The sequence below is a fragment of the Paramacrobiotus metropolitanus genome, unplaced genomic scaffold (assembly GCF_019649055.1).
Source record: "Paramacrobiotus metropolitanus isolate TYO unplaced genomic scaffold, Prichtersi_v1.0 Parri_scaffold0000015, whole genome shotgun sequence".
Classification (NCBI taxonomy): Eukaryota; Metazoa; Tardigrada; class Eutardigrada; order Parachela; family Macrobiotidae; genus Paramacrobiotus; species Paramacrobiotus metropolitanus.
The window spans coordinates 1,053,579-1,077,100 of record NW_026570235.1 but is presented as its reverse complement, the minus strand read 5'-3'; the positions used below and the strand labels follow the sequence as shown (position 1 = coordinate 1,077,100).

General features: G+C 41.6%; 4 protein-coding genes across 8 annotated transcripts; 3 read left to right on the top strand and 1 right to left on the bottom strand.

Annotated features, from left to right (window-relative positions):
* The first annotated feature begins 63 nt into the window (after nucleotides 1–63).
* On the top strand, nucleotides 64–3,641 carry LOC129585096 (tetratricopeptide repeat protein 8-like). Of its 2 annotated transcripts, none has more exons than XM_055477631.1 (6): nucleotides 64–644; nucleotides 773–977; nucleotides 1,046–1,202; nucleotides 1,307–1,506; nucleotides 2,253–2,337; nucleotides 3,103–3,641. In XM_055477631.1, exons 1-6 carry the CDS (start codon nucleotides 221–223, stop codon nucleotides 3,532–3,534), a joined length of 1,503 nt encoding a protein of 500 aa, XP_055333606.1. In that variant the 5' UTR covers nucleotides 64–220; the 3' UTR covers nucleotides 3,535–3,641. The 2 variants fall into 2 exon arrangements, with proteins under 2 accessions (XP_055333606.1, XP_055333607.1); XM_055477632.1 differs by having other exon boundaries at nucleotides 3,195–3,442.
* Nucleotides 3,642–5,005: 1,364 nt separating this feature from the next.
* Nucleotides 5,006–9,940, top strand: LOC129585097 (serine/threonine-protein phosphatase PP1-beta catalytic subunit). The gene is made up of 8 exons (XM_055477633.1): nucleotides 5,006–5,247; nucleotides 6,369–6,409; nucleotides 6,496–6,586; nucleotides 8,230–8,460; nucleotides 8,562–8,616; nucleotides 8,786–8,907; nucleotides 9,033–9,319; nucleotides 9,493–9,940. Exons 1-8 carry the CDS (start codon nucleotides 5,193–5,195, stop codon nucleotides 9,592–9,594), a joined length of 984 nt encoding a protein of 327 aa, XP_055333608.1. The 5' UTR covers nucleotides 5,006–5,192; the 3' UTR covers nucleotides 9,595–9,940.
* A 621-nt stretch (nucleotides 9,941–10,561) lies between these two features.
* Nucleotides 10,562–17,358, top strand: LOC129584891 (GTP-binding protein 2-like). 3 transcript variants are annotated; one of them, XM_055477296.1, is made up of 15 exons: nucleotides 10,562–11,003; nucleotides 12,121–12,211; nucleotides 12,685–13,010; nucleotides 13,702–13,773; nucleotides 13,839–13,865; nucleotides 13,925–14,109; nucleotides 14,448–14,544; nucleotides 14,605–14,802; nucleotides 15,233–15,297; nucleotides 15,387–15,852; nucleotides 15,929–15,987; nucleotides 16,260–16,367; nucleotides 16,470–16,536; nucleotides 16,604–16,768; nucleotides 16,881–17,358. In XM_055477296.1, the coding sequence occupies exons 3-15, from the start codon at nucleotides 13,008–13,010 to the stop codon at nucleotides 17,025–17,027; spliced, it is 1,659 nt and encodes a 552-aa protein (XP_055333271.1). In that variant the 5' UTR covers nucleotides 10,562–11,003; nucleotides 12,121–12,211; nucleotides 12,685–13,007; the 3' UTR covers nucleotides 17,028–17,358. The 3 variants fall into 3 exon arrangements, with proteins under 3 accessions (XP_055333271.1, XP_055333270.1, XP_055333269.1); XM_055477295.1 differs by lacking the exon at nucleotides 12,121–12,211; XM_055477294.1 differs by lacking the exons at nucleotides 10,562–11,003; nucleotides 12,121–12,211 and having other exon boundaries at nucleotides 12,568–13,010.
* A 50-nt stretch (nucleotides 17,359–17,408) lies between these two features.
* Nucleotides 17,409–23,522, bottom strand: LOC129584993 (homeobox protein OTX1 B-like). 2 transcript variants are annotated; one of them, XM_055477468.1, is made up of 3 exons: nucleotides 22,948–23,522; nucleotides 20,127–20,299; nucleotides 17,409–18,417 (listed from the first exon to the last, which is right to left on the bottom strand). In XM_055477468.1, the coding sequence occupies exons 1-3, from the start codon at nucleotides 23,126–23,128 to the stop codon at nucleotides 17,689–17,691; spliced, it is 1,083 nt and encodes a 360-aa protein (XP_055333443.1). In that variant the 5' UTR covers nucleotides 23,129–23,522; the 3' UTR covers nucleotides 17,409–17,688. The 2 variants fall into 2 exon arrangements, with proteins under 2 accessions (XP_055333443.1, XP_055333444.1); XM_055477469.1 differs by lacking the exon at nucleotides 22,948–23,522 and adding an exon at nucleotides 22,234–22,333.

The window sequence follows — 23,522 nt, the reverse complement described above, 5'->3', positions numbered from 1 at the left end:
TATTGATGGTTGGTTATCCCATCATCCCATGCCATGCACAGTTGCACAGAGCTGCAACGGCAGTGCAGACAGGCAAAATCAAAACAGTGCAAAATTTTGCAGGTGTTGCAGTGACACTTTGACCTATAATAGTAGTGGCATCGTTAATTCATTCTACTGCAGGCGCACACTTTTCCGTGCAGGACTCGTTGTGATTCCTGGATGTTTTAAAAAAACAGCCATGGATCCTCTTTTCGTGTGTCTTCGGCTGTTTGATATGCGCAAGTACGATGACGTCAACAAAATCACCACAGCTCTCCTGGAGAGGAACCCCCAGGACGAAGCAGCCTGGACCCTGAAGATGCGTGCCCTTACCCAGCAAGTGTACATTGACGAGTACGAAATGGAGTACGATGGCGCTGTGGATCAGCTGATGGATGAAAGCGCCATGGCCGCCAATCCCAAACCAGGCACTTCGCTGCGCCAGACAGCCAAGCCTGGACCGGGAGCCGGAGCCCGACCGATGTCGCGACGCACGGGTCGACCTGTCAGCGGAATGCTGCGACCGTCCAGTCGCACGGTAACAGGGCTGGGTAAAGTGACCACCGGCAGGGCGGTGAGTGGTCAGCCGTTGAGTGCGAAAATTGGCCGGATGCTCAGACAAGGCATGTGAAAAACTGAATTACTTGTACATCTGTTACAAGTTAGAATACTAGGCAGTGGCAGGCACTACCATTGGTATGTGGTTTCCCAGTTTCTTACGCAGTCAAGTAAATTTCTTGCGTCGAATTAGGTACGGCATCCATGATTACATCGCCTAACGGTCCATTTATAAATCTTTCCCGACTGAACCTCACTAAATACTCACAGAAGAAGTACCTCGCGAAGGCGCTGTTTGAGTATATTTTCTATCACGATCATGAAACATCGATGGGTCTGCAGATGGCTAATGAGGGTGTTCAAGTGGATGATAAAGACTGGTGGTGGCATCGAGCACGGTAATTTCCCGTCCTTGAACTGGCACACTTCGACGGGCTAATGTGACTTCCTGCACTCTTTTATTCAGTGCGCTCTGTCATTATCGACTGGCCCTGTATCGAGAAGCGGAAAAGGACATTCGAGAAGCCATGAAACTCCAAGCACATCCTGAACACTTCCTATATCTGGCAAAGATTTATGCGAAGATTGATCTGCCCATACAGGCTATCGAAACCTATAAGAGTGTTGGTGCCTTGGTGTTGTTTGATTCTCCATCTATGCGATGTGCTTCCTGGTTTCAAGTAGAATTTGCATATTATGCGCGCGCCGGTCATGATGTGCTTTTCAGGGTCGGCTGACATTTCCCATGGAACCAGCCATGCTAATCGGTGCCGCCAGGATACTGGAAGATATGGATGACTTAACCAATTCCAGTCTCTACTACCGCGATGCCCTGAAAATCGATGCAATGAATTTTGAGGCGCTGGCATGCGTCGGGATGGAGAATTACTATGCGGATCAGCCAGAGCTCGCTCTGCGTTATTACAGGTATGTACAGCAGACATGCTGCACCATCTTTAATTTGCATACGAGTACGTTTTACTGCAACACCGGTTTCTGCGTAAATACGAAACGATACTGGTTTTGTTTGACAGCTGCCCCAAACTGAAGCGTAATTCCTACGCCCTCAATATAAAAGTATTTGCGCAGTTGTAACGGTTTTTCGTATAGCAATAAATATGTTTACCCTGCAAACGTAGGTATGTCCTGTTTATACTCGAGAGGCATATTGATGCAAGTTTAATTTCAATCCAGTGCATAAAAATCGGTACACCGTACATGTATATAAATTTATATAGATATGAACGAGGGCTATTCCGCTGTCCAAATCTGTTCCCAGTATGATGAAAGGTCAAGACTGTTCCGCAAAGTCTGCGCTAGGATATCACGCGCACTTAGAGTTACACTATACCACCAATTTTCCAATCACAAAACATTCATGACATCACAAATTATATTGTTGGTTTTTTAGTGCCACTTCTATGCAAGAAACTTTTTGCTGCCGTCAGACTTTGTAGAGTCGGGGTGCTGTTTATCGGCTTGTCTTGGGCATAGTGTTAATAAGACTTACTACTTGCCATTTTTGCTCTGGGGTCCACAACGCAGACTTTAACGAAAGAAGCAAAATTATTCGCAAAGGTCGAGAAGCTAAGGGGCCTGTTCTTACTTTGTAACCGTTTACAGAGAACCTCCGCTGTAAAAAAGAAAAAAAACTGGTGTTTATATTTTCACAGGAGAATCTTGCAAATGGGTGCCCACAGCCCGGAGGTTTTCATCAACGTTGGAATGTGCTGCTTTGTCAGTCACCAGATGGACTTGGTAGGAGTACGAGTACACAAAATATACTACTGAAAAACACGAAGTGGCGTTTTCTTGTCTGCTTCGCAGACAGCGAAAACATTCCGTCGCGGACTCGCTGTGCAAATTACGTATTATTCGTGTACTATAAATTTGTAATTAACGGTACAGTTAGGGACCATACACAAACTACGTACAGAACGAATTTTCGGGAACGTAGTTTTTAGATAGTCCCTTACAGTATCTTCCTTTGTGTAACTTGATGCTTGTGCTGTGCTAAACCATCCCCCTAAAATGTGCGAATCAGAATCGTGTAACATTTTGGTTACAGACTTTTTCCATAGACCGGACGAAAACAAGCCGTAAACTAAAAACTAAATAGTGTACAAAGACTAGTCTTCAAAGACTAGTCTTTGTAATTATTCTAGTTTAACCGACTGCCAACTGGTGTCAGTCCGCTCCGGAGAAAACTACAAAGTACTGTATTTTCGCAGTCACTAATGCGTTTGTGCAAACTTATAACGATAGCCGTTTTGTTTTTTTTATTTTTAAATATGTAATTGTTCTCAGCTATTTCATGTGATTAATTATTAAGATTTTGAGTATTTGCAATTGTTTACGTACAATTTTACCGTAAGTTTGTAAACGCTCATAAAGCTTTGATATCAGTACTGGCCATGGTACAGCACCTGCTGTTTTGGAATTATAAATTCTTTTTCATGCTTCGGCTTGCAGTTTGTAGAAATATTACGATCTCGCAGTAACTGTATTAACCATAACTGATAGATGTGGCAAGCTTTCGAAAGCACTTTCGCCATGGCCAATAAAGATCAGCTGGGCGATTTGTATTACAATCTGGGATATATCTGCATATGCAGTGGCGAAATGGAATACGCCAAGCGATGCTTCCGGCTTGCTGTATCCTGCAGTCCCAGCAATGCGGAGGCTTTGGCGGCATTAGGTCAACTAGCCTATAATGAGGGAGACCGTCAAAAGGCAGTTACCTTGTTCAACGCCAGCATTACAGCTTCAACCAAAGAAGATGCATCGCATGAAATATTTTACAACCTCAGTATCTGCTACGAAGATCTGGGCGATTTCGACAACGCGTTGAAAAACGCTATCCTGGCTCACGATAATCCAAGCGGTCTGGGCCAGTGGGACAAGGATATTAAAGATGTACTTTTTCGCTTGCAGGCAGAAGTCAACGCTTTATGAAATACCTACGTATATTTTGTAGTTTTACTTAGTTGTAAATTGAATACGACTCGATGGATTAACAAACGATGCATGAGTTCTAGAGATCGATCGTTTTCTGTGGGATGTACAAATGACCTGTGAACTTGAAGGGGATTTGTTTCTCGTATGTTTTTCCATATACAAAAATATTGTATAAATTCTGATGCCGAAATTCAGCGAACTTCAGACGTTGTTCTGGGGAACAATCTACTGACTAAATTGCAGTAGCTTTCGGTTATAAGTAAGATTCAAACGCAGCTTATAAGTTTTTGAAAAATTTTGCAGTGGCGATAAAATGCTTGGCCACGTCCCGCCACGATGCCCTGCCCAGTTTAATGGTACCGGCGGTACGAGTAGTTACGAAAAGGGTAGCCAGGTGCGCTACTGGTCACATTTCTGAAATGTGACAATATTATTCCAAGTACGAGGGAATGTGTGTAACATAACTTGCGAGGGAACTGATGGCTGCAAGTTGCAGCCTGCAGGGTATCTTCACTTAACCCCTGCAGTTAAGTGAAGATACCCTGCAGCCTGCAACTATCATCGGTCAGCTAAACTACTGTACTAAACTACGTACTTCAAAGAGAAAATATTCTGCACCACCGGCAGGCCTGCAGTATACAGTGCAACAAATTTACGGCTGTAAATACTGTAATGTAATAAATAAAAGTAAGTGCAGTAATCAAACCTTTAATATTCAATTAACCTTTAATATTCAGTTAAGTAAATAATTGAATAACCGGAGTAAGTACTAAGTACTACTTAGTACTTACTAAGTAGTAAGTACGTTAAGTGCGTTGAATAAATCTGATATGCGTACAATAATAACTTAAATTAATAAGTGATAATTATTACTGTAATAATAGAATTAAAGTAGAAGGAATCTTTAATTTATTAGCAGTGATCGCTGTCTTCTGGGGGAGAACAGGACTCGCACTCTAGAATATCCCAGATTTCAACGTATTCCAACGACTTGCAGCTCCTATTTCGCTGTTCCGAAAAGAAACAGCAGTACTTACTTACAATTTAAATAATACGGACCTTTCGGTGGCTAGTATGCTGTTAGCGGTATTCGTAGTACTGTACAATACGCCATACGGTATCATAAATACATGCGCAGAAAGTTCCGCTGCATTGCGGCACTCCATAAAGTGTAGTTGCAACTTGTGAAAAGAATGCGCCTTTGGCTTTGGGGAATTCAAGTACGGTACGGCATTCCAAAATTTCCTGGCAAAAATCCAGCCTCCACGGTGCACTGATCGGTCAACCCGGGCTCAGAACTTCCGGTTGACAAAAGCCTGAGGAGAGAGCTTGCACCAAGCCATGCAGTCTGTAGTCCATACGATGCCCTTACGATTCAGAGCTTAGTTATCAGAGGACGAGTGAGCGACAGTGTCGCCCTCTAAACTGTGTTTTGAAGCGAGCAGATCTCTAGCGTTTTTTAACTCGACGCCACTTGAGTATTTCAGTTTGTGAAATTTCCGCAATTTTGGGGTTTCGGTCGTAGGTTCGCCAATTGACACCTTCTCTTCACGTTTATCTGTGATCCATCTCTTTTCTCTACTGTTTCTCACAATTATCGCTTCAGCGTAATTATTATTAGAATTTTTACGGGCTTTTAGCCGTCATCTGCAGGAATGGTGGAAGGAGAGCAGTTAAATGTGGACGATCTCATAAGTCGCCTACTTGAAGGTACGAACTTTCTTGCCAGACCCTTACAGAACTTGCTGTGCGTGTAGTCGTGCGCTGTGAATTGCAGAAATTATTTTGGTTTCAGATAAAAATTTGTGTTCCTTGTTGTATGCTTATACGCCTGGTGCTGCCGTTAATAATAAGAGCTGAAAATAAGAATATTTTAACCGGTCATGAGAGTGGAAAGGGATATTCTGGAGAATTAAACTTTGAAAGAATTTGAACCATTTGACTTGAAAATAAGATTGTAGATTTTGTAGAACGTATCGAACGTCATATCGAGCAGGCGATGAAGTTGAAAACTTTTGAATTTTCCTAAAATTTGCGCTGATGTTTATTGTTGGAAAATAGCCTAAAGTGCTGTAGAAGTGCTGCAGCAAAAAAACTAAACTGATTTAGTCATATTTTAATGATTGTATAATTATTTGTATTTTCTGGAATGTGCGCTATACGAGCAGCAATAAATATTCAGAATTGAAAATTAAAGGGTTTAATAGCAGTTGGCTTTCAGCTTAGCTTCCTTAAGTCATTATTTTAACTGTTAATTTCGTTAACAAAAAATATTTTTGCAGTGTAATACCTAATACGAGAACATTCTAAAAAGTAAATAAAGAATTAATTTTATAGATAATCTTGGATATTTATAATTTATAAATTCCTGCTTATATAATTTATAAATTCCTGCTTTAATTCAGTAATAATTATAGTATTCTCTTAAAATAATTCATTTCGGTTGAGTCTGTTTGTCAGTTTAATTGACTTGGTTTTGTCTCTGCGAATGTTAAGTGCGTGTGTGTTATTGCAGTAACCTGTAACTGTTGTGCAAGTTAGTGTCTGCATTATGCCGTTGAAACTTAATTCAAGTTTAGTTGTAGTAACTTGTTATCTGAACTTCTTTCCTTCGCTTTTGTGTATGCTCTAAGCTGCAAGAAAACATTCTCAGGAGTCAGGATAGGGCAAATTTGCAGATACAGAACGATCGGCCTTGACTGTGAACAGCGATTTACTCGTTAAATGTGCCTTGTTGTTTGTTGGCCATTCACTATGACTGCATGTGCTAATTCTGTGAAAGATGGATTCAGCTTTTAAGCACTGATCTGATTTCTGGCTCTCTTTTACAGTCCGGGGCTTACGGCCGGGAAAGACCGTGCAGATGTCGGAGGTATGGAATTGGAAGCTGTCAAGTGCTCTGCTTGATGATGGTTGATCGATGAACTTTCGGTGTGTTTAAGTGATCCGCTCTTGCAGGCAGAAGTACGGGGACTCTGTATAAAATCTCGTGAAATATTCCTGTCACAACCTATCCTACTGGAACTCGAAGCTCCACTAAAGATATGCGGTAAGAGAAAAACAGAAATAAAAAATCAGTTGGTTTGGTTTGTGCACAAAAGACAGCGATTCCTGCGCATTGCTCCGTGTTGAGTATTTTGGCAGGTGCAGTACCATCTTGCGTACTTTTTGCGAAATTCGATTTTTTCTGTTTGTCACATCGGCAAATATCAGTTACATCTGATAAGGTCTAGTTCCGTCGCTATCTGTCGGTGACTACTGCAGCGTGGTGATTAATCTAGTGTTTCTTCATTGCCCGATACGAACCGAACACCGAAGATGTTATCGGTCAAGTAGATGGTTGTAACTTGTCAGCGTTCGTTGTATAGAGTAGCCAACTGCAGTCAGATTTCGCGTCGTATTGGGCGGAAGTGGTGGCCGTCATCCTTTGGGAATATGCATACAATATATGATTTTGCATGACAATGTGAGCGTTGTCAACTGGAAGTATGACACTCGGATGGATATGCATTGTAATCTGATCAAAGACCTCGGCTGGGGATTAAAGGATCGTGGTGTAGGTGTATGATGATGGAGAGGAGTGCGCGAAGTGACATTGTTTTTGCGCGACTGCTGTGCTGATTGCCAGTTGCTCTCCGGAGTGCGTTGGTGGCAGTCTACCTGTCTGCTGCATCAATCGTCATACAGACTTGTAATATATCGAAAAGTGGTACGCTGTGTCAGCAGCGCGTTTCAGTGTCATTTTGTATTTTTGTTGGTCGCGCCGAGTTCAGTTACGTGTTGTTGCTCGTGATTTGATACATACAATGGGGTGATTCCAAGGTTAACCATTGATACCTTTTACCAGGCGGCGGTGTAAGTGGTTTTGGCACAGTAGCCAAGAATTTTTGCAAGCTCGGAAAGTTGCTGACGGTCTAGTTAGTGTGTGGAGTTATTTCTGACTTACGGGGGCTGAAGCCGCGTATTTAGTGCGTGCAAAATCGCAAATCTCTGGGGCTTTTAGACACTTTCGCGGTTCGGTTAAAGTTCTGATGTTGTACTACGCCCAGCTATTTGACTTCACAACATCGTTGGCAAATCGCTCTGGCGGTTTTCGGGTCTTGTTGATTGTTTACAAAACTCAACCCCAGTGTTTCTGACTTCTTATTGAGGTTGTGCACGAGGAACTGGAATGATGCAGCGAGTAAATTTGTAGGCAACATTGATTGTGCAACACATCAGCTCTATTGCCGTGGTTTGCGAGTAATTGCTTGCCGTCGTCATTTAATACGAAAACAAAATAAAAATTATTGAAATGATGTACGCAACGATCGCAATTACCGATCGCTGTTAGTGTGTACGGAAGTTAGAGCTAGGGACATCGTCACATCAGCCGTTCACCAAGAAAGATCCGAGAACTGACTTTGTGCAGTTCGTTGCTTTGTTAACCGTTTGTGTTACCACCATTCGAATTCTGTGGAGTTTAAACAGCTTAATAGTTTTTAAAATGGACTGAAAGTAAGTTTTCCTAATCTCCGCATACGGTGAGCGTCATATGACATTTTGCATAGTAGCTAAAAATACGGAATGCTTTGACGAAACACCGCTTTTGTTTTCCAAATTAGCGACAAGATGGCTTGTAACCGGTTTCATTGCTGTTACTGTTATGTATATGAGCATCACGATATTATCAGCGTGTTTTTTCCTTTAAAGGAGACATTCACGGTCAGTACACGGATCTGTTACGGTTGTTCGAGTATGGGGGATTTCCGCCAGAAGCCAATTACCTCTTTCTGGGCGACTATGTGGATCGCGGGAAACAGTCATTGGAAACAATTTGTTTGCTCTTGGCGTATAAAATCAAATATCCGGAAAATTTCTTCCTTCTTCGTGGCAATCACGAATGCGCCAGTATAAACCGCATATATGGATTTTATGACGAATGTATGTGTTATGTCGTACTGTTGCATAACTTCGTTTTTATGAGATAGGATTCTGATGGAGCACACTGTGTTATTTGTACCATTGAAAGCGGTATTTTTTAGGCAAGCGGCGTTATAATATCAAATTATGGAAAACGTTTACAGATTGCTTCAATTGGTATGTAATTTCACTAAATATTCCGTTGCTAAACCCATAACTCGATTGAGTAAATATTATTATGATATAGCTAATAGTAGTTGTTTGTGTTCGCTTACTGGTTGCTGGAAAATTGGTTTATTATTTTTGTTTATGCAATTGAAGGTTGTTATATTTAGAACTTTTTTAGCCTTCCGATAGCTGCTATAATTGACGAAAAGATTTTTTGTTGTCACGGAGGACTTTCTCCTGACCTTCAGTCGATGGAGCAGATTCGCAGAATTATGCGACCCACGGATGTTCCAGACACAGGTGCGTGAATGTAACTTTTTGTCTGTAATTTCGGTGAGAATTTATAGAGGTAGAAGAAGCGTGTAGGTGAAGGCACGAAATATTTTATCACAGATAAGTTAGAGTTTTCATGATTTTCGTTCCAGGATTGTTGTGCGATTTGCTGTGGTCGGATCCGGATAAAGATGTTGTAGGTTGGGGCGAAAACGACCGCGGAGTGTCATTCACGTTCGGAGCCGACATCGTCACGAAGTTTTTGAACCGCCATGATCTAGATCTCATCTGTCGTGCCCACCAGGTTGTCGAGGATGGTTACGAATTCTTTGCAAAACGACAACTAGTCACCTTGTTTTCGGCTCCAAATTACTGCGGAGAATTCGACAATGCCGGCGGGATGATGTCGGTTGACGAATCCCTAATGTGTTCCTTTCAGGTGAGTTGAGTTATGTACGGTAGCTGAAGACCTCTTCGTAGAATTTGACCGTACGAAGAAGATTTGACTGTCGTTGAATTTAACCATAGAGATCGTACGAATTTGACATTGTTATGTTATGGTGTGTCCATTCTGAGGTGGTTCAAAGTTAACACAGTTTTTTATCACCGTAGATATTAAAGCCTTCCGAGAAGAAAGCGAAATATCAGTACGGGGGAATGCCAGCTGGCCGACCGACAACGCCCCCGCGTAACGCAAAAAACAATAAGAAATAACGAATGTGTCACAGCTGTTCGATCTTCCATATCCGACTAACATCGTCACCACGGCTCTTCATATGACCGAGTCTTCGACGATTGTTTTGCGCCTTTTTAATACTTTCATCTGATAGAGGAATAATGACATCGGCTGTCTGAACAGGACAATTGTTCATTATTTCTTACGGAATTGTCAATATTTTAATATAATAGCAACCTGCTTTGTAATTATTTTGCTATATGCTCTCCATGGTTTTCCAGCGATTCCTTTTTGCCCATTGAGTGTGGCTTTGGTTTACCGACGCTTTCGTGCCCCATTGCTTTATTTTTAGGCATTGCGACCGTAATAAAATATTGGTTTGAAGGTGGCCGGATACCGTTTTCTGTTTCCGTAAAAATAAATACTTTCGATTGTAAGCCCCAATCTCAATGTCATCTTTTTCGATTCAAGCGAGCTGTTCTGAATGGCTCTGTAGTTCCAGTGGATGAAATTTAAATTACTGTACTTCCAGCCTCCAGGTACCTGAACAATCTGCCGTGAATAAAAAGTAGATTAGGCAGTCAGACCCAGCGTGGCAGTGTACACGCAACAGTATTTGCGACAGGTCTGCAACGTGATTAAGTTAAAATTAAGGGAGCTAGAAGGTTCGAAGGCGAATCATTTACAAATTGATTTCAGAACGTACGTGAGTGATAGTCGGTTGACATGGTAGATATATGCAAGCGGTACAGAAATCTGACATGGCACCTGAACAAGCGTTTTTAAAACACTCAGTTGCAACTTCAAGAGGGACACCGTCTGCTACTACTTCCGGCTTCGAAAGTTCGGTCTATGGCTGCTTCGACCGCTGCCGGCAGCATTCAGCAAATTTCCTGAAATTACTTGTATTATGTATAGCTCTGTCATATTCGGAAAAAACTTTCAACCAGATTCAGTGTCGAATGTTGATCATATCAGTATCATTTTTTTCACCGCTATCAAATCAAACTGGATTGACTTGCGTTAAAATTCACTAACGAAATTACGATTAATACGCCAAACATTTAATGGGCATTTCGCGTGCCAGCTTGAAAAGTTGAAACGTGATTTTTGCTGCTTCCCTTTAATTTGTACCACTCGTACAGTAATTTAATTGCCTGATGGAAAACGTATATGTACATTTCGGGATTGTGAGGATTAAACAAAACTCTTACTCATTCCAGAAATCTGTTATTAATTTAATTGGATAACAGTATTTGATATGCGACCAGCGAAAATAATAAAAAGTGCCGCGTTTTGCTGACCGTGGGTCCAGACTACATACTGCTCGAGTTTACCCTTTACCCCACTTTGCGATACAACGTGTACTACCGGCGATGTCACTTATTATTTGTTGTCAATTTCTGATTTCACCGGATGCTTCGAGGGATGAATCCTTAGAAATTAGGTGAGTTAGTTCTGATAGTTAAACCAGACAGACATTTTTTTAATTAGCTACTGTTTTCATCAAATCCCCAGTTTCTGCAATTGAAAAGAAGTGAATGTAGCAGGTCACGAGATGTACTCGTACATATCCCTTTAGCTCATTAATTTTAATGCTCGTAGTTCTAGTATTTTTGAAATTTTGACTACAGGCTGAAGAGATGTATGGTATTTTGGATGAAGTCATTGGACTTCGACCCATAACGTCATAAATAAAATTCAAGGTTATGAACCTGATGATTAAGTTTGCGAATGTGATAGATAGTAGGCAGCATGTGCTTGCCTCGATTTGTTCTTATCTTTTTAAACAGTCCTTCTGCGGTTTACTAATTCATGACGAGCGAAAAAATCAGTATCCACAAATAACTGGTCTTGAAAAAGATGATTCGTTGTGGTTTTTCCTGTTGTAATTTATCCAGTTGGGCAGTAACGTTTACTAACCCGCAGCGAAAATAATTTTGCTCTGGTGAGATTGCATCAGCTTCCCTTTTTATTGCATCATTCTAGACTTCTACGATATGATTCATAACAGAATTAGGCCGGCAATACTTATCACATGTGAAAAAACACAGCCGTACTTTGCAATTGCTTTATTCGGCTGGTTGTTTCGAAAACGGCTAGTACTAACCATAAGTACTGTACCTTTACGACGTCGAGAACGGTCAGAACCGTCTTCGAGACTTCGACGCAGCGTGGTGGTGTATGTATTTACGTGTAAATTTCGAAAAAATGTACTGTGAATCTGTGATAACGATAACTAGTGTACTTATTTAAATACCTAAAAGTCGAATTCCTTTTGCTGAACCCTTTAGGTGACGCGCGCTGACGTCATTATATTAGACAGCTCAGCTGGCGATACCAAAAACTTCTACTCTGTAGCTGCTTTATGTGGTTAAATTAAAACAAATAAAATAATAGCAATGTGGTACAATTACATATTCTTGAAACGTTGGCCGATTACAGCACTATATGTGTAGATATAATTGTACAAGTAATTGTAAAAACAAGATTGCATCACACGAATAAAATTAAACACATCATATACTTACGAGAGCCCACGCACTATAAAAACAAGTTTTCAGGCACTGGATTGTTGTTCCGATAATATGAAAAGGTTCCCGGGCGCTTGTTACGTGAAGCGCGTACGACCGTATTTTTGAACCGTACTGACTGGTGAGACTTTTGAACGTACTGGTACTGTACACACGTCCATACTCCATAGCAGAACAAAAACTACGATACAATACCTACGACTACGATACGATACAAACTACGATACAAGTCTTTAAGGGGGGATCCATAAATTACGTGCGCAGCGAACCAGGGAGGGACGGGTCCAAAAAATGTGACAAGCTGTGACGGCCCCGGCGAACCCAGGGGGAGGGGGTGGTCAGCTCCATGTATTACGATTGAGCGAACCTGGGGGGAGGGGTCAAGCAAACGTGACGAACCGCTACCAAGGGGGGGGGGGGAAGGGGTGAAAAAAGCGTGGTTTTCTGCGTACGTAATTTATGGATGCCCCCTAACCTCGTACATACGTTGTGCTTTTCTGCACTATAAAATTGCGAATGCTGTTCATTTGGTGTTCCATTTTCGAAGCGGATTAATTATTTGTATTTTGTTATCAATTAAGTTTCTCGTTGTAGAATATTTTTGAACCAAGCCTGCGGTTGTTGGTGCTGCACGTTTCCAACAGTATTCTGGGCGGATCTGGATTCTGGCTGACTGGATCCGAAAATAGCACCAACATTCGTTAACCGCAGTCAGCTGGAAAAGGGCGATTTGAAAGTCATTCAAACTGAGCGTTTGTTGTGGTTGTGGAAAGTGTCTTAATGAGAACAGCATTGGAACGAGAAAACTGAACTAGTTGGGCCGAGGCCTGGGATTCGAATTTTCTTGATTTTCGTTGGGAGTTCCATTAAGTATTGTCGCGACGATCACACCAAAACGAGAGAACAATAATTCATAAATGGTAAGTTGCTCGTATTTTACTGGTTAGTTTGAGTTACAGTCTTACAGTAGTTTTTATCCTTCCCTTTTTATCCTTCTTAAACTCTTTCTAACAATAAGTTCTTGCACGAAAATGACATCATGAGATATGGCACAAGCATTTTAGCGTTAGTTGTTTATATCCAGTGTCACCAGTGTGTAGTTATTTCTAATAAAATCTGGAAATATATAACTGGGATGTGTTGGTGTTTTGTGTTCTTGATGGTTTTTACATTAATGAAAATTAATCATAACCAGAAAATGAGCGTTTGACGAAGTAATCAGTAATGTTGACTAATTTGCTTTTCCCTTTATAAAATAGGATGTGTCACAACTCACTAAATACGCACTTTTGATCTTATCGCACAGCGAAAAAGATCTGCGTTAAAATGAGACACGATGTCGTCATATCTTTTCCGCTCCGCTGTTTCTGACTGGGTTTCATTGTTGTAGCATTTTTTAAACATTTAGCATTTTTCGCTTTGTAGTACACAATTGTAATAAGGTTAGATTTGTTTCGTTTTGTTAAACCTGATCCGTAATGGTTATGAAAGAGGAACGTGTGCAGGTGAAGTGGATTGAGCGGAATGCAGCTGTATTTCGTATATTTGTGGTTTTCTGCATTCTAAATGTGTTTGTTGATATGTTAAGTGAGCGGTTGTTGTCGATTGCAGACCCTCGATGTGCCTGAAGTGGCCCAGTTGGGGTTCCATTTTCCCGTCGTAAATGGACAATTGCCGCCTGAGGTACCGTCATATTCACGTCGCTTCGTGGTTGCATTTATTTTCAATTTTTTATGATTATTTTGTAGCCTCCTCTGGGCAACATCGAATATAAGGTGAGTAATGTTCGTGCATTTTGTGGTTGGTTAGTATAATGTGGTTTTGTTCGTGACAGCTCAAGCTCGTTCCCGCTAATGATACCCGCCTGCAACACCTGACTTCGCAGCTGAAATGGCGATTACGAGAGGGTCTGGGAGAAGCCATCTACGAAATCGGTGTGGGCGACGATGGGAAGCTGGTGGGGTTGAGCGACGAAGAGATGGAGGCATCATTGTCGACCATCAGTCAGATGGCAAAAAAGTATTTCACTTCTATTGCAAATTTTCAGATAAACAGTGATTTGATTTTTATGCATCGTGTGATTTCAAATTTCTGTGCATCGGGATAATATTTGGTTAAATTGGATTGCATTTGGCAAAGCTTCCCAGTTTTGCACATTTTATTACATTTTATTCTGGTGGCGTTAACTTGCTTGCATTTGATTGAAATTAGTATGATTACTCATTACTGTAAGTGATTACTGCAAGACAACAAGAGTATGTTGCCTAATTAGCAATCTATATCGCAGCAGTTTCAGTCTTTTTGTTGTTTGGTTGCGTATATTTCATGTGTGTAATTATGGTTTGTATATGTTACAGTTTGGGGGCAGAGATTCTGTTGATACAAGAGTTCATTCATAATGGAAAGCGAATTGCCGAAGTAATGCTTCGTCAGACTCCAGATGATCCAGATGAGGTAACAGTGTACAGATGACATGTATGGAAAAAGAAAATATATAACGCTGCTGTAATCCAGTTTGTGGACTTTCGAATCTCCGTTCTGGGAGCGGTTGACAGTGGGAAAAGTACAACAATCGGTGTTCTTTCGTCTGGAGAACTGGATAACGGTCGCGGAAAAGCAAGGTTGAATCTTTTTCAACATCCTCATGAAATTCAGACCGGGCGGACGTCAAGCGTGTGTCGGGAAATGATCGGGTTTTCAACAAACGGTCAGGTAATACTGGACTCCTTTGCATAGTTAGTTTTTTCTTGGTAATGCTGGATTTTTTGCATAGGTTATGAATTATCAATTTTGTTCGATATTCTGAAACAGGAACAGTAGAGAAAGTTTGTCGAGTTCTGCGGATTTTTCGTTAACTCTATTATTACTATTTATACTATTTACTAAAAAGTTTTAGTATTTACTAAGAAGTTAAAACATGAACATTACGTTGGACAGTTTCACAGCGCGATAGCTGGGCAGTGAGCACGTAGTCTGCAATTCTATCCCACTTTTCCACGGTAAAAGCCGTGTGAAGGAATATTGTAACAACATGTTTACCACGATTTCCTGCTTAATAAGTATTGTAAGGATTTTTGCTCATAAGAAAACTCATTTACTGTTTTTCTAAAACTGATTTTGATTGTCGACTAATTTTCTTCAGGTGGTTAACTACAGTATTTCGGACACGCCCGAACAGATTTTTCAGCAGTCGTTCAAGCTCATTACGTAAGTTTTGGCACGCATTTTTAACAATGAGAGCGTGCATTGCGCATATGCAACACCTTATATGTTGACAATTTCGTTTTGGTATGCAGATTTACGGATCTTGCCGGTCATCAGAAATATTTTCGCTCGACTATTTCCGGCCTGATGGCTTCGAAGCCAGATTTTGTGATGTTAGTGATCAGTGGTCTCAGCGATTGCAATCAGAACACCGCGGAATATTTGGCATTGGTAGCAGCTCTTCGACTGCCGGTGTTCGTGGTGATAACGAAAGCAGATTGTTGCGAAGCTGCGCGACTGGCAGTGGTTATGAAATCCCTTCGAAGTGCTTTGGAAGTGTCAGCCTTGGGACTGAATACACTACTGCCGGTTGGAACGGAAGATGATTGTATCGGCGCGGCATTGCGATTGGCCTGCGAATCCGTTATCCCCGTATTCAGTATCTCAAATGTTACTGGGCAAAATTTGAATTTATTGACAAAGTTTCTCAGTATGCTTCCATGCACGGTGGCCGCCAAATCGAGAGATTTGTCGACGCAGGAGCCCGCAGAATTTCAGGTAATTAACATTCATTCACCTGTTACTACATTTTATGCTAAAGCGCTGTTGTGTATCTAACCGTATTTTTTGGCAGATACATAAGTCTTATAAAATGGATGGTGTTGGCATTGTTATTACGGGAATATTAATGAGGTAATGGCCTTGCGTTACCCTATCATGTCTGTATGCATTTTCCTGAGTTCGCCATCGCTTTAAAATGGAAATCAGCATAATGTATCAATTTGATGGCATCCGTGTATCGATACGGCTTTCTGTATCCCTGTGTTTGTCACATTAAGATTGATCAAGTTTTATTAATTTGTTTGCCTGGCTTATTTATCTTCAGTATGCATAACGCCTCATTATTTTTTCTTTGTTGCATTGTGATTTTGCATTGACTTTACCACGATACTGGGTTTTCGCAGGGGCTCGATCTCTGCTGATGATCTTCTAGTTATTGGCCCTACAGCCGATGGCCAGTACACCAAAGCTCGGATAAAAAGCATTCAACGCAGTCATGCTCCCTGCAAAATGTAAGAAAGGAACAACAATCCGTTTCCTGGGGTGTCTTTTGCTTTGGGGAATTTGTTTTCTATAGTTTTTCGGAGGTTAGCAGAAATGTATTGTAATTGCAGTATACGAACCGGCCAGTTTGCCGCAGTTGGTTTGGTAGTGGAAGACGAAAGGTTTCCTATCCGACGAGTAAGTGCTACCTGGATTCGCGTGATCCAATTTTTCCCCAGAGTCAGCTGCGGTTGTTTCTTTCCAGGGCATGGTACTGACTGATCCTACCTCGGCGCTGGTGCCGTGCTACGTATTCAGCGCAGTCCTAAGGATTCTCACGCACACGAAACTGGTCTCAGCTGGCCTCCAGGGAACGGTGCATTGCGGTTATATTCGACAGACAGCTGTGATTGCACATGTCGATAGTCAGGTACAAGAGAGAACATAAAGGTCTTCCTGCGCATAGTAATATAAATTCCCGGATGGGAAGATGAATGAAACACAGTGTAGATGTATTTGATGGTAATTTTCTGCTTCCGTAGAATGGCGGAGTGGCTGCTAACCCGACCAGTGTGGGATTGAAGTTCATCAAACAACCGGAATGTCTGCGGCCGGGTGATCAGTTCATCTTTCGTGATGGGAAGTTGAAGGCGTTCGGGATCGTTGAAGTTGTTGTGCCCTTGTCATAAAACAGTGATTGGCAATTTGGCTTCGTGTATATATATTGTGTTTCGTTATGAAAATGGATGCTGGCATTTGTGCCTACATTTCGTTGCAAAATGTGCGATGACGATTTTCAGTTCGCCTCGTAGTAATTAATTGGAATCTGGTGGTGGATAGTGCAGATCTGTAGTATTCAGTCAGTATCCCGTGAGCATAACTGGTCCTAGATTTCCTTTGAGGATACACCTATTATGGTACCTTTCAGTTAATTGTTATGGTTTGATGTTATTGGTATTACTGCAAAGGATGCGAGTATTTAAGATCGTATTAAAGAATTTATTGAGTATGAGTTATTAAAGGCATCGGAGTCAGAGTGCGAATTTATTTCCAGTTTGTAGAATGCGAGACCAGGATAAGAAGAGCAAAAAGGGATTCATTCATGCCGCTATACTGCCATATTAGCACACGGATAGATTGAACTTGACATTATTATGTTTGTAATCAGTTCACGAACTCAAATGCTACCGTGCCATCTAGCTCATGTCACTGTCCATTTGGAGTCCGTTAGTTTACAGAGTGTACAATCCATATTTCAATATTGTTTTTGAGTATTGTACGTACATCAGGGGAAATACCATTAAGTCATATAGGAACAATTTTAGCTTTACGGTCTATTACGGATCGATCCTATCGATAGATGCCGTATGAGTCCATGGATGAAAGGTCACTGACAAATGCCCCTCCACTCCGCTGGCCACCGGCACTTAGCGCGGACATATGACCGGACATGGGATGACCTTGTCCGGCCATGGGTAAATGCTGGGAAAACTGCGGCATATGTTGACTATGGTGATGGTGATTGGGCGCGCTGCCCATGGGAGACAGGTATTCGACGCTCATATTGGGATAATTATATGGTGACGGGTAGGATGCCGCGCCGGTCGACCAGTGACTGACAACCGGCTGCAAATCCGCCATCTGCAGGCATTTATTCTGATGCATCCCGGCGAAGGAGCCGGGTCCGGCGCTGCGCTGCATGCAGTTCCCACTGAGATCAGCGGCGGCATGGGCGATAGATGCCGGATTCCAGATGGCCGAACCAGCGGCATTGGCGGGGTTGTTCTCGTATTTGGAGGTAATACTGCCGGCCAGCACCGGGCTGGCACTGCTACTGTGTACATGACCGGTTTTATAGGAAGCAGGCGCAGGCGGTGGCGAGTGGGTGGCTTCCGTCTTGATGCCACTCGGTGGAGTGGATGCGCCGCCGTTGCCGGATGACGAAACGGGTGTACTGGAGGCGCTGCCGTTGGAGTTGGTTGTGGGGGATTTGGACTTCTTTGGGCGTGTCTTGGTCTGGTGGGCGCCGGTTTGCTGCTGCTGTTGGCGGCATTTAGCCCTTCGATTTTTGAACCATACCTGTAATTCAGTTTGACTGTCAGTAAAAGATAAAATGCGTAAAGGACAGACGTCACTCATTTTTTTAGCAGAATTACAGATACGAAAAAGCTTGAATAACGCTGAATAATTGCAGAACAACATTCTGTTTTGATTATAGCGGGGTTGTTAACCGCACATGTGCCAGTTACGCGCCGTGACCTTAAAAATTTGCGTGTAGCATATATCCGTTAAAGGTCGAGTATTTCATTGCGAATTCATCTTTTGTAACACTTATTTCCTTTTATGACATATAAGATCTGTGAATCGTCAACATCCACCAGACTGTTTGATTGCTTCAACGATGTATGCAACTGTCACTTTACTTCGGAAGTTCGCGTATGTATCATAATGTGACAATGTTCCATGCATCCGGCAGTGGGAAGCGTGAATGCCGGCTGAGACAAGCGGTGCATCGTGTGACCTTTCGTGGTATGTGCAAACTGTAACATTAGCGGAGCCCACCCAGACTTTTAACACGTTTGTACTGTCAAAGATAAATACTGTAGAAACGGCTTCCGCGGTAGTTAATACTATGGCGGGAACTGCTGTCAGAAAAATGTTCCCGGGAAAGGCAAATTCAAACTGCAGTGAACTGTCAAGAATTTGTTGCAGTCGATTAACTTTCGGGAGATGTCGACAGTGCACCCGGGAAACATTCCTACCGTCTGATGGTATGTCCTGCCAGGGAATATATCTGTGTATGTTTGCTGTTTGTCTTTAAGCTGAACTGTTGCTAGCGATAATGTTACATTTATACACATGCATGCACAGACTGTACCACCGACATTTTAAGCGAAACACCCAGCATCAGCCTGTGGCAATTGAATTGTGAAGAATTTATGATTATTACACTGCCCCGATGCAAACAGATCCATGACACTCGGCAATGGTATGGCAGCTCCCAAGAGACATACAGACAACCCAGGTTTCATCCCGGCCGTCATACATACCACAACAGATTAAAAGGGACGCACATTACACCGGCGCTGCTTGCATGCGCGTTCAATCACGTCGCCATGGCCCGATACGGTCAGCTGCAGTTGGCGATGCAGTCGGCGCGCTAACGGCCTGCGTCCGACACAGTATATGTGTGCGAGTGTGTGTACCGAATGCGAGATGAACCACTTGACCGCTCCGCCATACAAACAATTTATTTCGTTTATTTACCACCGGTATTTGAATTTTAAATTTCAACCCAAGACATTTTGTCACAATTGGCGTGTGCTTGAGCTCATTTTTTTTATCCAGCGCGACCTGTTCAACCGACGCACTTGTGTGTACTGGGGCGACCTATTTTGTGTATGTTGGGAGAAAGCACACACACGGTTGGAAAATCCGCGCTGTCAACAGTCATCAGTTAATTCGTCGAGTAATCTTTAAGTGTACCTGGCATAGTGTAGCACCGCGGCCGCAGCATAATATATGGAGGCAACACGCAAAAAAATTAAATGGCTACATTTATAATCCCATTGTTATCTGGTTGGGTTTTATCTGCGGTTTTTCTAATCTCATAATCGTCACGGTTTCAACGGCTAATCTGCTTGTAATACGCCGCATAACGCGCAGATCAAAATCAGTATCACGAAGAAACTTAGCGCTCATTATCATATGATAAGTCCGTCGTGTACATTCATTTAGGTACGCGTAATAGAAAATGCTGAATCCACACGTTACAGATCAACTCTCACCTGTACACGGGGTTCCGGTAAATTAATCTTCATAGCCACTTCTTCGCGCATAAAAATGTCGGGGTAGCGAGTTTTGGAAAACAGTGCTTCCAGATAATCCAGCTGATTGCGCGTAAAGGTCGTCCTTTCTCGGCGCTGTTTGCGCGGTGCGGTAACAGGCGGAAAAAAGGAATCTGTTGCACAAAGAAAATAATATGCCATTAAAAAACTGAATGCGGACTGTAAAACCTAATCAGATTAAATTTTTCATTCTTTATTAATCTGCTGTGTACCTAGAATTCTGCACGGAATCACATGTCTCATAAACACAAACGCTTTTTCATCCCTTTTTTTCCTATCTTTAAATCCTCATTTCTTGTGTGCAAAATTTGCTAGTGTTTTTAGTGTGTCCGTGATGCAAAAACTAGATCAGCTGACCTTTCCATGTCAGACAGCTTGTCTCGCGTTGCGTCCATTTTTATGCTAGCAAATTTTGTATCATTTCGTCCAGCTCCACTGAACGATTGTAAGGCAACACATTCTGCCATGCCCGCATTATACCAATGAAACCAGTATGTTTGAAAAGAAAACCTTGGCGTAATTTAATGTTACGTCGGTTAGAGACAGCTGCAAGCTCAAGGATCGTCCTACGGTAAAAATACGAGCACACTAATCCCCAGCGTCAACACAAGGACTGTGCAAACTGCATGGAAGCTTTTTTACTGTCATTTGTCTTTCCCCACGTTCTCGTAAGACATACATGAAATTCAAGAGGCCCTACCAAGCACACACATACACACAAGAAAAAAGCAACCGACGAGCAAAGGAGTGCAAATACAAAGGGAAAATAAAGACAGCAAGGAAAAGAGCGGAAACTGCGCGCCGCGGCTTAAGTCTGCGCGCAGCCGACGACTACGCCAAACGAACTCTATGTGTGTGTGTCGTCAAATTTCCCCATGGTAAACATGGTGCAATTAACATCATCATCTCAAGTAAATGTTAGTACTTCATAAAAATCAATGAATAATGGCGTTGGTAAATTAAGGACATACTTCAGTGCGCGGTTTCAAAAAACGCCGGTTTCCCTTCACTGAGAGGGTCACTCAGGTTTTCTCATCTTGGTAGTTTTCTGTAATTAATTACTTATCTTTTCCGAACTTCCAATATAGGAAAAAAACTAGATAGGCAAATTTTCTGCATTCCTACGAGCAAGGTATATAAGAGATCTCTTATATACCTATATATACCTCTACAAGTATGAGATGGAATAATCCTAATAGTAAAGTGCACCAAGTAACCTTTCAACGTGTAATCGACAAGAGCGTATAAACAGAAGAAGCAGCTATATACACTAAAATAATATTCAAATAAATGTAGTAGAAATGAATTTGTACTGCAATATGTCGCCTAATGACGGCATGCAGATGATAACAATAAAATCTTACACATTCAGAGCATTTACAGGTGTAATAATTAAAGTTAAGCGTATAATATGGAATGACAGCTACCTTGCTGAAACATTTACTACTTGAAAAATGAGCGAGTTATTGATATAATTATGTCGATGAATGATAAATAAGCTATAATAGCGAATGGCCGATTTAAAGTTTATAGTGCCATGAAATCCTGATCATTTTCTTACGCTTTGAGCAATTAGTATGGTTTTATGATAGTTGCAACAAGAATAATAAGATGATTAGAAGTTATTTTGAACCATTCAGCACGTTAGACACCGAAGTGTTTCCATCCACATTACTGATACCGTTTGGTGTTTGAGACCCAGGTAAGTTTACATGAAAAAGACAAACGATAACGCTTTGAACATAGGATGATCTCGGCTTTGCTTAGTCAATTCTGGGGATAAGCATACGTGCCAGTGCGCATTGTTCGCAATTTCCGAGCGCAAATCTGGATTTTTCTAGATTATCTTTTGGCCAAGGCGGTGTGTATCCAATTTGAAAACAATGTTTGGTATAATCACTTACAGCTCAGCGTTATGGTCACATTTTAACGTTATAAACCAGAAAACTACTTATTCCACCAATTGACTTTATTATGCAACATTCCGAGCTGTTGCATCCGAGCATCAGTTTAGAAGCGCACAAGAAAACTATTATATTTCATTTACCTTGTTGCATTTCGGAGATGTCATTCCACAATTCGAATGTCGCAGTTTTAAAAACTGATATTGTTTATGTTTTTAATTCGTGTGGTATGTTTTAGTTTTACTAAATTATAGTCAAAATAATTATGAAATATCCAAGTCAGCTGCAATTATAATTTACAGTCAAACTTTCAAATCCGTTTTTTGTATACGAAATGCTCCATGACATGGAGTTTTGTCTGGCAACTGCATATGTTACGTGTATATATACAGCCTGCGGCCAGTCAAAAAAATATAAGTAGCCGACGCTGCCGCAACTTTGCTGTCTGAGGCCGTGGCACAAAATGTACTTCCGTATTTTTGTCGCATACAGAGTACTTCTACTTGATGTCTTGCATTCTACATCAACTGCGAATATGCAGTTGCACTTTTTGGATCAGTCCCGATGAATTAACTATATTTCGGCAAAAACAAAACCGTTTCAAGTTGTTGTTGCTGAGGATATTCGTACTCGGAAGTTTTGTTTAAGCACATGTACAATCGCTAAATCTGTCGTAAACTGTAATTCAAATCAAATATTTGATGCAAACCTATTTTAAATTAATTTTTTGTAGTAAAGGACGTTTAAAATGTTCAACCTATTTACAATTAGTTTCCGTGACCGTATTATTGTGGTTGCCACTTGCCAGTTGAATGGCTCTAAGTAATTTTCGAATAAATGATAAAGTTGCAATTTACCATTGGTGTAGCCCATATTCTGATGGAGTAGATCAGCCGCCGTGGAGAGTCCCATGGCGTTGACAGAGTAGGGATTTTGACTTTTTAGGTAGGCCATCGAGGATGAGTTGGGACCGGCTCCTGCCATGCCGCCTAGTCCATTTAAGGAACCATAACCGTCCGATTTCATGTAGGCCATCATTCGGTCGTCGCTGGCATCCGATTAGAGCTCCTATTCAGGACCAAATGTGTGTGTATGTGTATCCGAATTCGTTGCAGATGGTTTGAAGGAATAAGGGATTATCAGAAGTGGAGATATCGGCAAATAAGGATACAGAATTGTCGCTTGTCCACGGCTTAACAACGGGATTTATTTTGATATGATCAGGTAAATGTGATGCGCCGCGGTTAGGAGAGAAAATCCCTTGGAAAAGAAAAAATATTTAAGCAGGCATTTACAATACGCACTTGACAAAAGGCAGAGATTATTGTCGGACGCTGATTAGCACACGGACTTCATGTATCGAGAAAGGTCGGAAACAACGGCCACATGCACCATCGTTTTATTGAGTTAAGCCAGTAAAACCCTGAGTTGA

Excerpts from the sequence above, each read along its gene's own strand:
- LOC129585096 (XM_055477631.1), top strand. The coding sequence starts at position 221 with ATGGATCCTCTTTTCGTGTGTCTTCGGCTGTTTGATATGCGCAAGTAC. Across the intron at positions 978-1,045 it reads TGGTGGTGGCATCGAGCACG|TGCGCTCTGTCATTATCGAC; the intron begins GTAATTTCCCGT and ends TCTTTTATTCAG. Across the intron at positions 2,338-3,102 it reads TCAGTCACCAGATGGACTTG|ATGTGGCAAGCTTTCGAAAG; the intron begins GTAGGAGTACGA and ends CATAACTGATAG.
- LOC129585097 (XM_055477633.1), top strand. The coding sequence starts at position 5,193 with ATGGTGGAAGGAGAGCAGTTAAATGTGGACGATCTCATAAGTCGCCTA. Across the intron at positions 5,248-6,368 it reads CATAAGTCGCCTACTTGAAG|TCCGGGGCTTACGGCCGGGA; the intron begins GTACGAACTTTC and ends TCTCTTTTACAG. Across the intron at positions 6,410-6,495 it reads AGACCGTGCAGATGTCGGAG|GCAGAAGTACGGGGACTCTG; the intron begins GTATGGAATTGG and ends CCGCTCTTGCAG.
- LOC129584891 (XM_055477295.1), top strand. Across the intron at positions 13,866-13,924 it reads TGGGCAACATCGAATATAAG|CTCAAGCTCGTTCCCGCTAA; the intron begins GTGAGTAATGTT and ends TGTTCGTGACAG. Across the intron at positions 15,298-15,386 it reads CAGTCGTTCAAGCTCATTAC|ATTTACGGATCTTGCCGGTC; the intron begins GTAAGTTTTGGC and ends TTTGGTATGCAG.
- LOC129584993 (XM_055477468.1), bottom strand. The coding sequence starts at position 23,128 with ATGATGGCCTACATGAAATCGGACGGTTATGGTTCCTTAAATGGACTA. Across the intron at positions 20,300-22,947 it reads GAATATGGGCTACACCAATG|ATTCCTTTTTTCCGCCTGTT; the intron begins GTAAATTGCAAC and ends TTTGTGCAACAG. Across the intron at positions 18,418-20,126 it reads TACCGGAACCCCGTGTACAG|GTATGGTTCAAAAATCGAAG; the intron begins GTGAGAGTTGAT and ends ACTGAATTACAG.